This window comes from Thermobia domestica, chromosome 17 (assembly GCF_964235325.1).
Source record: "Thermobia domestica chromosome 17, izTheDome1.hap1.1, whole genome shotgun sequence".
Classification (NCBI taxonomy): domain Eukaryota; kingdom Metazoa; phylum Arthropoda; class Insecta; order Zygentoma; family Lepismatidae; genus Thermobia; species Thermobia domestica.
In genome coordinates, this window is record NC_137470.1 from 95,631,522 (window position 1) to 95,645,848 (window position 14,327).

Sequence of the window (14,327 nt, forward strand, 5' to 3'; positions counted from 1 at the left end):
AGCTCATGTGGTTTGGATCCCATGTTAAGCTGCAGATCCACGTCTTATATAGCTTTACTGCTGAGAGGGCTACTAAACTCAAAAAATCAGATCTAATCTACGAAGAGCCTGGACAGAATAGTGTACTTTTGCGGTTTGTTTCTTTCTGGATAATTTTGTCAAGAACGACTCTGGTGATTTTGTTTATATTTTGACAAATGGAATAATTCATTCCTCTGACAATATGGAATAATTCATTTGTGCTGAAAAATTCCACAAGGGACGGTTTTCTCTAGTGGGTGAGTTTTTTTGGGAGGGGAATGATTTTCTTAAAAAGATTCTGGCGATTTTATTCATATTTCATAAATAAAAATTTCATTAATAACTTCATAATGAGGATTGACTCATTTGTCCTGAATAAATTCACAAGGGATTTTTACTCAAGGGATGTGTTCTTTTTGAGAAGGTGGTTTTCTTAACTGAGACTGAGGTGAATTTGTTCATATTTCATAAATAATGAATGAAGAGCACAGGGAAGAAAACCGAAATATCACTTTTTGATGGAAATTGACTTACGGACATGTGTGCACGCCTTGAGAAGTAGAATCCGTAATACAGTATTTTAGACAAATAGTGCATACGTTATTTACAATTGTTTTTTTTTGTTTCTGTTATATACTAAGTAGGTTGTTGTTTCAAAGTTTAAGATTTTTTTTTCAATGAAGAAAAGTTGACCTTTAGCGTTTTTTTCTTGTGGTCCTCAAATGTTTTATTATTAAAAAATATGCTATACACATTAAGTCACTTTAAAAGCGGTAGTTTAGTGTTGTGAGGAGTTAAGTTTTTTTTTACGATTCTCTCAAAAACGACTATCCAAACATTCCATTAATAAGATATTTATAGCATAAGTTATTTCAAATGAAGAAGCTCACAAAGTATGGTATACTTTTACGGGTGACTTTTATTCGGACGAAGTTTTCCCTAAGTATAATTTTGTTAATATTTCATAAGTAAATATGGCGGTAATAACCGCAGTATAGCGTCATTTAGTTTAAGAAATAAGAGATTGAAAGTTTAGTGCAATGGTGCGTAACTGTTATATCTGCCTTTAGAAATGACACATCTGTGGCGGAGATTTCATTCGCAACCATTCAAGATATATCCATCTTTGATGTTTACATTACCTTCGTACAATCATCATCATAGGTATTCTGCCTTTATTGGCAGGTCACTTGCCGCAGCTGAGAAGCTTCCATGCTCCACGGTCCTGCGCTAACTTCTTCGTCTTCGCGTATGAACTTTCTGTTTTTATATCATCCATTAATTGTAGTTTCCTTCGCCCCCTCCCTCTCTTTCCCGCCACCATACTTTTTAGGACGTCCCTCATGATACAATCTCTTCTTAGGCAATGTCCCAACCAGTTTCTCTTCCTCTTCCTAATAATATCTAAAAGTGTTCTTTTCTCACCCACCATTTCTAACACTCTCTCATTCATTTTCCTCTCGACCCAACTAATTCTTTCCATTCTTCTCCACACCCACATTTCGAAGGCTTCCAGTCGATTTTCATCACCTTTACGTAATGTCCACGTTTCCGCCCCATACAGTACAACACTCCACAGGAAGCATTTTATGAGTCTTTTTCTCAACTCTTTATTCAAGGTCCCACAAAACAGACTTTTCTTCCTCCTAAAGGCTTCTTTCGCCATTCCTATACTTGCTTTTATTTCACGTTCGCACTTAATGTTATTACTAAGAACACTACTCAGATATCGGAAGCTATTCACTTGTTCTATTTTCTCCCCTCCTACCTTTTTGTTTGACAAAGACCCCTTCATTCCAATCACCATGACTTTTGTCTTCCTAACATTTACTTTCATCCCATATTCTTTAAAGCCCTTTCTCATTTTTTCTAACATTTTATTGATTTTCTTTTCAGATTCTGCAACAAGCGCCATATCGTCTGCAAATCTTATGCATCTAATCATTCTACCTCCTACCGAAATGCCATCATCATCATGTAAACTCTTTTTCACTATCTCTTCTAGATAGACATTAAATAGTGTTGGCGAGAGGCAGCATCCTTCTCGAACTCCCCTTCCAATTGCACTCTCTTCCGACGTATGGCAAGATAGCCCCCCCACTTTAGAAAATTGGAACAACTACTAGGTCATTCGTTTGTACTACGTTTGTACCGTTTGTACCGAAAATATTTTCGTTTGTACCATTTTCCTTATAGGGTTACTTGAGAGGTCGACTGGGGGGGCTATCTTGGCGCCAAGATAGCCCCCCCGTATCACAGCACAAAAATTTGAAATACACCATTCGAAAGCAAATCGTTTGTACCGTTTGTACCGAAAAAGGTTTTGTTTGTACCCTGATAGTTTTCGAGAAACAGGAGATGACATTTGGGGGGCTATCTTGGCGCCAAGATAGCCCCCCCGTATCACAGCACAACAATTTGGAATACACCATTCGGAAGCAAATCGTTTGTACCGTTTGTACCGAAAAAAGTTCTATTTGTACCCTGATAGTTTTCGAGAAACAGGGGATGACATTTGGGGGGGCTATCTTGGCGCCAAGATAGCCCCCCCGTATCACAGCACAAAAATTTGAAACACACCATTTGAAAGCAAATCGTTTGTACCGTTTGTACCAAAAAAAGTTTTGTTCGTACCCTGATAGTTTTCGAGAAACAGGGAATGATATTTTGGGCGGGGGGCTATCTTGGCGCCAAGATAGCCCCCCCGTATCACAGCACAAAAATTTGAAATACACCATTCGAAAGCAAATCGTTTGTACCGTTTGTACCCAAAAAAGTTTTGTTTGTACCTTGATAGTTTTCGAGAAACAGGGGATGATATTTTGCGCGGGAGGCTATCTTGGCGCCAAGATAGCCCCCCCGTATCACAGCACAAAAATTTGGAATACACCATTCGGAAGCAAATCGTTTGTACCGTTTGTACCGAAACAAGTTCTATTTGTACCCTGATAGTTTTCGAGAAACAGGGGATGACATTTGGGGGGGCTATCTTGGCGCCAAGATAGCCCCCCCGTATCACAGCACAAAAATTTGAAACACACCATTTGAAAGCAAATCGTTTGTACCGTTTGTACCAAAAAAAGTTTTGTTCGTACCCTGATAGTTTTCGAGAAACAGGAAATGATATTTTGGGCGGGGGGCTATCTTGGCGCCAAGATAGCCCCCCCGTATCACAGCACAAAAATTTGAAATACACCATTCGAAAGCAAATCGTTTGTACCGTTTGTACCCAAAAAAGTTTTGTTTGTACCTTGATAGTTTTCGAGAAACAGGGGATGATATTTTGCGCGGGAGGCTATCTTGGCGCCAAGATAGCCCCCCCGTATCACAGCACAAAAATTTGGAATACACCATTCGGAAGCAAATCGTTTGTACCGTTTGTACCGAAACAAGTTCTATTTGTACCCTGATAGTTTTCGAGAAACATGGGATGACATTTGGGGGGAGGCTATCTTGGCGCCAAGATAGCCCCCCCCTATCACAGCACAAAAATTTGAAATACACCATTCAAAAGCAAATCGTTTGTACCGAAAAAAGTTCTATTTGTACCCTGATAGTTTTCGAGAAACAGGGGATGACATTTGGGGGGGCTATCTTGGCGCCAAGATAGCCCCCCCGTATCACAGCACAAAAATTTGAAACACACCATTTGAAAGCAAATCGTTTGTACCGTTTGTACCAAAAAAAGTTTTGTTCGTACCCTGATAGTTTTCGAGAAACAGGGAATGATATTTTGGGCGGGGGGCTATCTTGGCGCCAAGATAGCCCCCCCGTATCACAGCACAAAAATTTGAAATACACCATTCGAAAGCAAATCGTTTGTACCGTTTGTACCCAAAAAAGTTTTGTTTGTACCTTGATAGTTTTCGAGAAACAGGGGATGATATTTTGCGCGGGAGGCTATCTTGGCGCCAAGATAGCCCCCCCGTATCACAGCACAAAAATTTGGAATACACCATTCGGAAGCAAATCGTTTGTACCGTTTGTACCGAAACAAGTTCTATTTGTACCCTGATAGTTTTCGAGAAACATGGGATGACATTTGGGGGGAGGCTATCTTGGCGCCAAGATAGCCCCCCCTATCACAGCACAAAAATTTGAAATACACCATTCAAAAGCAAATCGTTTGTACCAAAAAAAGTTTTGTTTGTACCCTGATAGTTTTCGAGAAACAAGGGATGACATTTGGGGGGGCTATCTTGGCGCCAAGATAGCCCCCCCGTATCACAGCACAAAAAATTGGAATACACCATTCGAAAGAAAATCGTTTGTACCGTTTGTACCGAAAAAAGTTTTGTTTGTACCCTGATAGTTTTCGAGAAACAGGGGATGATATTTTGGGTGGGGGGCTATCTTGGCGCCAAGATAGTCCCCCCGTATCATAGCACAAAAATTTGAAATACACCATTCGAAAGCAAATCGTTTGTACCGAAAAAAGTTTTGTTTGTACCCTGATAGTTTTTGAGAAACAGGGAATGATATTTTGGGCGGAGGGCTATCTTGGCGCCAAGATAGCCCCCCCGTATCACAGCACAAAAAATTGAAATACACCATTCGAAAGCAAATCGTTTGTACCGTTTGTACCGAAAAAAGTTTTGTTTGTACCCTGATAGTTTTCGAGAAACAGGGGATGACATTTGGGGGGCTATCTTGGCGCCAAGATAGCCCCCCCCGTATCACAGCACAAAAGATTGGAATACACCATTCGAAAGCAAATCGTTTGTACCGTTTGTACCGAAAAAAGTTTTGTTTGTACCATGATAGTATTCGAGAAACAGGGGATGATATTTTGGGCGGGATCACAGCACAAAAATTTGAAATACACCATTCGAAACAAATCGTTTGTACCGAAAAAAGTTTTGTTTGTACCCTGATAGTTTTCAAGAAGGAGTGGATTGCATTTGGGAGGCTATCTTGTACAAGATAGGCCCCCTAATATGTACTTTTTCCATGCCCATTAATAAGTATTATGTGCCTATTCATGTGAATTTATGTGTATTTAGAACTCTTGTTGTACATATCCAAATAAAAAAAGACTTCTTGGGAATAACGCAACGTTAAAATTGAATCGGCGAGTGGGAAAGTAGTGTGAGTTCTAAATAAGCCATTTTGAGTTAAAGGCGAAAATAACACTAAAGATGTAGAACTACAAGTTGTAATGAAGAGCAGTACAATTTGGAAGACCTCACACGTTATAGCAGATTGCTGTAATGTCGACTGTACATTTGTGGCATTAACAAACGAAAGTTCTTTCTTCAAATATCTCAAAATGCGTTTTGTGGACTGGTACTTTTTATCCGCTCAACGATTCAATTAAATTTTCTCTATTTGTGCCCTTTTCCGTAAATAAATACCGTAAAAAGGATAACAAAGTGTGTACAAATTCAAAAAGAAACTGGATTTACAGAAATAATCTTAAACAAAGAAAACCAAAAGATGAAATGTTTGCTCACCTAAACTGCGTCCTTCCACGTTTCAGCTTTACACCAACTGAAGAAATTAACTGTTTACATCTGTCACATTAACGGCTCGAGAAGTTTGTCGCTTTCATAGACAATAGACGAAAGCAAATAGGCAATTGCTGAATAATACGTATTTACTTAAGGAAAAGGGCAGAAATAGACAAAATTGAATTGCATCGGTGAGTGGAAAACCACTACTAGTCCACAAAACGCATTTTGAGATATTTGAAAAAATAACTTTCTTTTGTTAATGCCACAAATGCACATTCGACATTATAGCATTCTGTTATAACGTGCAAGGTCTTGCAAATTGCACTGCTCTTCATTACAACTTGTAGTTCTATATCTTTAGTGTTATTTTTGCCTTTACTTCAAAATGGTTTACCTCGGACTCTCACTGTTTTCCCACTCGCGGATTCAATTCTAACGTTGAGTTATTACTGAAAAACTCATTTTTTTATTTTCATATGCACAACCAGAATTCTAAACACATCAATTCACATGGATAAAGATATAATACATATTAATCGACATGGAAAAAGTACACATTAGCCCTCAAATTTCATCCCCTGCTTCTCGAAAACTATCAGGGTACAAAGAAAACTTTTTTCGGTACAAACGGTACAAACGATTAGCTTTCGAATGGTGCATTTCAATTTTTTGTGCTGTGATACCTGGGGGGATATCTTGGCGCCAAGATAGCCTCCCGCCCCAACATATCATCCCCTGTTTCTCGAAAACTATCAGGGTACAAACAAAACTTTTTTCGGTACAAACGGTACAAACGATTTGCTTTCGAATGGTGTATTTCAAATTTTTGTGCTGTGATACGGGGGGGCTATCTTGGCGCCAAGATAGCACCCCCCCCGATTGTCATCCCTGTTTCTCGAAAACTATCAGGGTACAAACAAAACTTTTTTCGGTACAAACGGTACAAACGATTTGCTTTCGAATGGTGTATTTCAAATTTTTGTACTATGATACGGGGGGGCTATCTTGGCGCCAAGATAGCCCCCCCAAATGTCATCCCATGTTTCTCGAAAACTATCAGGGTACAAACAAAACTTTTTTCGGTACAAACAGTACAAACGATTTGCTTTCGAATGGTGTATTTCAATTTTTTGTGCTGTGATACGGGGGGGCTATCTTGGCTCCAAGATAACCCCCCCAGTCGACCTCTCAAGTAACCCTATAAGGAAAATGGTACAAACGAAAATATTTTCGGTACAAACGGTACAAACGTAGTACAAACGAATGACCTAAACATTGTTTCAATTTTCTAAAGTGGGGGGGGCTATCTTGCCATACGTTCTCTTCCGTCAGTTCTTCCCCTATCCTAACATTTACTTGTTGGTTCATGTATAAGTTTTTTATGAGTCTTCTATCTTTCCATTCCAATCCTATCTTCGTTGGAACTCCCAACAACAATTCCCAATTCACACGGTCAAAAGCCTTTTCTAGATCAATAAATATAACATACACCTCTTTCCCTTTTTCTATAAATCTTTTACCGATCGCCCTTAATAATCCAATTGCATCTCTTGTGCCCTTGCCTCTTCTGAACCCGAACTGCCCATCCTCAACTTCTTTATTTGTTCTTTCATATAACCTTCTGTTCAGTGTTCGGAGCAGAATTTTAGCTGCATGAGATATGATACTAATAGTTCTATAATCCTCACATCTCTTTGGGTTCGATTTCTTAGCCACCGGTATCATGATCGTTTCCAGAAAGTCTTTTGACCATTCTTCTGTTTCATATATTTCATTGCATAGTTGGAACAATTCTTTCTTTCCATTGTCTCCTATATTTTTAATGAATTCGATTGGTATGTTATTTATTCCGGTTGCCTTTCCATTCCTAATCTCGGATATAGCCTTTTCAAACTCATCCCGAAGAATACTAAATCCTTTATCATCCTCGCCTACTTCATTTTCTACTTCAACATTTAGGCTACACGGTCTATCCCTACCCTCATATAAATCTTCAACGTATACTTTCCACCTTCATATGACCTCATTTCTCTCGCTGACTACCTTCCCATTCTTATTTTCTACTGCCATCATAATACCCCCTTGTTTCTTCCGAAATTCCATAGATTTCACCTCCTTGTACATTTCCTCATATTTCCCAACTCTTTCTAATTCTCCTTTGTTCTCGCATTTTCTTTTGTAAAACTCTTCCCTCGCTCTGTCTGTTTCTCTTCGTAATTCATTATTTAACTTTCTGTACATCTTTCTTCCCTCTTCTTTATCAACCTGTTTCCACATCTTCCTCTCCCTCATTTTCTGCAACACCTGCTCTGTAACCCATGGTTTCTTAGCAGTTTTGTGTTTGCGGTAACCTACTGCTTCTTCTGCAGCCTGCTGTAAGCAATGTTTAATATGTTCCCACCGTGCGTTACTACCTGCACCTATTCTTTCTTCGTTTGAACATTTTTCTTCGAATTTTTCAACGAAAAGATTTCTTATTTCCTCGTTTTTCAACTTTTCAGTATTCAACACTTTGTTACCTACTTTTCTTCTGGTTACATTTTTCAGTTGAGTATCTACTTCGGCCAGCACAAGATTATGATCAGAGAAAATATCAGCCCCGGGACGGGTCTTCGCGTTCTTTAAGCTATTTCGATACCTGTCCTGAATCATAACATAGTCTATCTGATATCTTCCGCCGTCTATTGGTGATTTCCATGTATATCCTCTTCTCTTGTGCTGATTGAACCAAGTGTTCCAAATTACTAGTGAATTCTGTCTACAGAAATTCACCAGTCCCTCTTCCCTTTCATTTCTTTCGCCTAAACCATATTTACCTGCGATACTACCTTCCTGTTTTTCTTCCACAACTGCATTGAAATCTCGCATTAGAATTATGCATTCACCCTTCTTATCCCTATCTATAATTTCTTCTATTTTCTCATAATTCTCCTCTACTTCTTCAGTTGCATGCGAAGTCGTCTGTGCATATGTCTGTATCACCACTAGATCCTTCGTTTTCCCTTTAAGTCTTAACATAATAACTCTATCATCAATAAATTCTACTTTCACTACCTTCTCCTTTAAGCGCTTTCCAAGAATTATTCCTACGCCATTATGACCGCCCTTTTCATTACCTGAATAAAACATTCTATATCCTTCGTTTTTCAATACCCCATTACCTTCCCATCTAACTTCACAAACGGCTACCAAATCTAAATTATTTTGTTTCATTTCTTCTTTATGATTTTCTAATTTTCCTCCCTGTAACATAGTACGTACGTTCCATGTCCCTATCCTAAACCTTTTGCTCTTCCTTGTCTTTCTTCCTCTGTTTGTCTTCCCCCCATTATTACTTTCTCGTCCAATAGTCCTTCCCAAGCCACCCCTTCCCGGAGATCAGAATGGGGAGATATTTTACCTCCAGAACTACATTTTGACCTGCGAAAGACAATTGTTCATATGTTCTCTTTTTGCTGCCAGCAAACTAGGGAAAATAGAGTGGTGGTTTCCCGTTGCCTTCCACCCCGCACTATCCCAGCCGTTAAAGTCACTCTGACCACGCCTGGGACTAATGTCCAAATTGCCGTACTAATCACTATGATTTCCGCCAACTTGGCTACTGGAGAACTGCTGCCTTCTCCGACACACTCTTCGTCTGGCTACTCCACTTAGACCAATTCGGTAGGGGTGGCCCTTCTGGTAGTGAACTACCACCGACACAGCTCTAAATTTCACTGTAGCACGCAATCCTCCCCACCCGACACATAAGTGTCTTCGTAAAGGTGGTGTTTATCGGGGAGGTTCGTACAATTGGTAAACAAAATAGAGCAAAGGATCAGCTTGCCAACTGTAATATACGTTAAATTTGTAATGCAACATTCCATATTTCTTAATTCTTGACATTCTACAAGCATGCTTAATTTATCTGTAATCAGTCTTCGAAGTGGAAAAAGAAGGAGAGGCGGTATGTTTTATTACGATTTTGACTTGACATACGAACTATCTAAGTGTTGAAATACAACGATGGTGTATTGCCTAAAATATTGCATTTTTATTTACATAGTGACTGAGAACAATGAGAGAACTTTCCGTTGTTACGGGTGGGGTATGGAGAGGCTTTGGCCTCGTCTCCAACTTTCTGCTAATAATAAAAAAAAACTACCTCCTTATGTTGTATTATAGAGAATTATACCCAAAAATATTCTAAAACCGACTTAAACATTAACAATTTTTAAACAATTTCCCTCGGGTTAACTCCCGGACTCTTCACTTGACTGAGGAATTCCAACCCCTGGAAGTTGTTATCCATTTATTAGAAAGTTGCAAAAATACTTTTTAATAAAAATATATAAGCTCCATCAATTTAATATTCTTGACACATCACACAATAACCAAACACTTAAGCAAAATAAGAGATTTTTGATTATATAAACTATATTTTTTCTCGTAAATATCAGACTCTTGTTATGTATTTCCTAACAGTTGTAGACACAAAAGAAGTCCCAGCGAACTCATAACAATACTTTCGGATTTCAATTTTAAAACGTCAGATCAATACACTGCCTTTTGTTTGGATTGGGCCCATGACTGATTTCTTTCTATCATGTGACCCTTATCTGCAACCAACACGAGTTGTTGCATAGGAGCAAGGAATGAACTTCTTTGTAGGCACCTCACGTTAAAAACAAAAGGTAGGAAAAAACCAAAAAAAAAAAAAAACAAAAATGCTGGTGTTGTCAACTTAGAAATTACTTCTACATAAGAAATAATTTTTTTGACGTGTAAAGCAATTTCCTCAGTTACTGTGTATAAAAATTATATATTAGCACCCACTTTCCAGTGACGGTGTGTCTTGATCACTGAAAAACCAGAGGAGGTATGTCTTCATCACTGAGAAACCAGAGGCGCTATGGCATACCACTACATACCGTCTTACTGCGACCACTGTCTGTAATCGATGGAAACTCTGGAATTGCATATACAACAATCACATACGTTATTCATTCACTGACAGGTTAAGAATCTGGAGTAAATCATGGAACTATGTTTTTCTTTTTTCAGCAACTTAGGTATATTTTAACATACTGTTGTCTCTTCAAGATAATACGAAATAAACTAATATTCCTTCAGTTGATGAAGTAATAAGTAATCGAACCTTTTTCATTGTAGGTAGAGAAACAAAGTGAGGAAACGAACACCATGAGAAGGGAGTACAATGAAGTTGAGGCCGAATTGAGCGCAGCACGTTCCTTGGTTGCGTTGAGACAACAACAAGTAAACTTATGTCGGGCAAGGTACAATTTTTAGTTACATCATTATGAACTCGCATCGGGTGTGTTGTAGATATTAAAGCGCAGGAAACCAACGTATTCAAATTGTATGGGACTTTCCTTTCGTTGAACTTTTGTAACTTTTCATGTAGAGATAAAGTTTCAATTTTAAACAGTCTTATTCTTAACTTTAACATACACGAATAATGCTAAAACCACTTTAAAATGAAAAAAGTAGAGTTATAACATATTACGAGGAGCGTCCAATAAGTTATCTACCTAGATAGGAAGGAATGCAGATAGGCTTATCTGGTCATCACTGTTTTTCGATGTAGTCCCCATGGAGGTCTATGCACTGTTGTCACTTTGTGGGCAGCGGAGAAATTCCAGCGAAAAAAATAGTCTTTGTCATTGAATACAAACCACTGGGAAACAGCCTGGTGGACCTCGTTGTGTGCAGATCTTCTTCGGGGGGCGAGGAATCGTGGTGTTTCCACTGCATGGACTCCTGCTTCCACTCAGGATCCCAATGGTGGATCCAGGTTTTGTCCCCTGTCACCAGCAGCAAATCCATTGCGTCGCAGAAATATTTGCCAAGCGGGGTAACACAGTTTGCTCATAGCCACTGCGTTGCTCCAACTAACCTCAAATTGCGCAGCGAGGTTCCCCACAGTGGCCTTGCCGTGCGTATCAGACTTCCATGATCCACCTTTCCCTTTCTGTGTAGGTAAATAACTTATTGCACACTCCTCGTACATGTATAATACAGATCATTTGATTGTGAGAAAGAATAATAATGAACAGTACTAGTTAAATATTTTATGAATATATTTATGAATTTTATAAATATGAACAGTAGGGGAGAGTTGTCCTAATGCAAAACCCAGTACTAATTTGGTGTAACGAAAGCAGTTGAACTCGAATTAATGCTTTAAGCCTTGAATGCTAAAACAAATCTTAATTACCAAATAATCTTTGGACCCAAGAGGAACGGGAAAGGGGAATGGTGGAAACTTCAGAAAAAAAGGACTATATAATTTATACAGTTTACCAAACATTGTTGGGGTCATCAAATCTAGAAGATTCGGGTGGGCAGGTCATGTAGCCAGAAAGGAATTCTTTCAAAGTTTTAATTGGAAATCCAATCGGAAAAAGACCATTAGGAAGACCTAAGCGTAGGTGGGAGGACAATATTAAGATGGATCTCGCAGAAATAGGAATACAAAGTAGAAACTGGATGTAGTTGACTAAGGATTGAAGTCAGTAGAGAGCTTTTGTGAACGCGGCTTGAACCTCCGGGTTCTATAGGCCATAGAGTTAGTTAGTTAATTACCAAATAAAGAAAATTGATGAAAAACTATGATGACCTTTGTTCCGAACTGAAAACTTGAAAACATGTTTTCAGTTATTAATATTAAATTAGATAATAAAATAGCAGTAATTCAGAGGCCTTACTCTTGTTATTAGAACACTCCACACCGTAGAACTGAAGCTCCGACTTACGGTTATTTTAATATAAAATTTAATATTAATTACAGAAAACTTGTGCTTTAGTTTTCAGTTCGGAACAAAGGGGGATGAATTACTTTCAGCGTAGTTGTTCTTTTATTTGTTAATTAAGTTTTTTTCATACTTGCCAGTGTATGGTATTAACTATGAAGTATCTAATAAAAAAAGAAAAGTTGAAAAGTTATTTAATAAATTAATAATCGCTTATGTACTACAGATAACTGTGGATAGTAGATAGTAGATTCCCTCTTTTCTCTTTTCCCTCCAATTTTATCGATATACAACTTCTCATTTTTACAATTGGTTGGCAACACTAACAAACTGTGGTCCTTGAGAGAGGAATACGTCCACAGTATATTTTCTCTAGTGACGAATGATGTTTCTGCCACGTTACATGAATATACGTCCAGTGGTAGAGGAACCATTTGCCACATTATATTTACAATTCGTTGGCAACACTGACCAAATGGGTACGTCTGGGTGCAAAGTGATATTACCAAACCCTTGCCGGAGCCACTTTCTAACAACGAGCCAAAAAGGAACATAATAGGTTCAGATGCTTACGTGTTAAGGATCGTAACATTCATTTTTACTTCTGTCGAACATGTCATACATAGGGTCACAAATACCAACAAACTGGCCCCTTGTAGGGTGAAGTTGCGGGTTTGCCCGGGATTTGAAAACGGTTTCGTACTCCTCATGGCAAGAGCTTTCAAACGATATATAGGTTATATCCAGGTACTTGGTCCTGGTATGGAATCATCCCTAGTAAGTGATATGCTTAGGAGACTGTAAAAATTTAGAAATAATAGAAGAATACATGTGATTAAGCATGGTTCAACTTAAAGCTCGCATAAATTAATTTATTTTGTGTAATGGTTTCTCGAGCTGTCTGTAAACTTTTGTTACGTTCAGCTCGTAGTTACTTCAGTATCTTGTTGCGTTGGTTGGTAATCAATCTAACAGTGTTTTTTTTTCATTCTAGTTAATTTATCTTCTGTGTTAGTTAATTCTCCATTCTTATTTCTCAAGAAAAGCTATTCTCAATATATGCAGTAATAAATATATCTATGCGAACACATGCTTTTTCTTTCTCAACGCTAAGTAAGTTAACATGTAAATGGTGAGTTGTTCATGCTTCCTATTTCTTTTGTTTTTTTTTTCAGATTATTACTTATACGTCGAGAAATGAGAGCTCTGGAGCATTCGTTAACGACAAACTCACATTGAAGATTCTGACTAGTACACTTAATGTATGTCTGTCACTCAGGAAAGAAAAAATAGACTGCTTTGTTGTTCGAGGTTGTGTTGTAAAATTTTGTTCTAGTTTGTGTTTCGAATCTGTAGTGCCAGTGATTTTGCAGAGAGGAACTTCAAAATTTTATCACCAGTTTTACGAGACAAAGGTCTCAAACATGTACTAGCTAAGCATAAGTCTCGTTTCTCTTGTTCTGTTATTTAGCACATACTGTTAGCATTTTTAATGCATTTTAGGTTAGAAACATATGTAAGACAACTGAAATTCTACCATTATTGTGTTCCTCCGTGTTAAAGTGAAGTGAGGTTTTAAAAGCATTTGTCATGAACATTGTATTTTTTTTAAGTGACAAGAAAACAGAAAGATTGGCAGATCGGATTGGAGCTGATGAGACCTGACGCAACTGAATAAACTACAGATTATTAAAAAAAATCCTTTGCACCATCAGGATTATCAGTTGTTTATTTTCTAGTTTTGTTGTTTTTTGTGATGTTGTAGAGAGGTATATTATAATTTAGAACATTTTACACACGTGGACACACACATTTTCATAGATATACCTACATAGGTAAAATAACAGACTAAACCAACTTCTCTTATCAGCAGTAAAACTGTTAGAAGGGCATAAAAGCTACGTGCGGACTATCAATGAGCCAAGTCTTGCGAACGTTATAACCAGCTATTGTCATCAAGAGGTGAAAGAAGATTGGGCTGCTCTTGTCTCAAATAATAACACCCACAAGTAGCATTTGACTGCAATATGAATTTAACATCTGTTTGAAACTAAGTTATTGTGTATTTGCCATAAAAATAAAGAATCGCCTAGTGGACTGT

General features: G+C 38.1%; 1 protein-coding gene across 1 annotated transcript in view; it reads left to right on the plus strand.

Annotated features, from left to right (window-relative positions):
- LOC145674101 (uncharacterized) overlaps nt 1-14,086 on the plus strand; it is a 28,112-nt gene extending 14,026 nt beyond the window's left edge. Inside the window, exons 4-5 of the mRNA XM_081743925.1 lie at nt 10,626-10,750; nt 13,402-14,086. Of these exons, the coding sequence (XP_081600051.1) occupies nt 10,626-10,750; nt 13,402-13,465 (189 nt within the window). The 3' untranslated portion in view covers nt 13,466-14,086. The remainder of the gene's footprint in view (nt 1-10,625; nt 10,751-13,401) is intronic.
- Nucleotides 14,087-14,327: the final 241 nt, after the last annotated feature.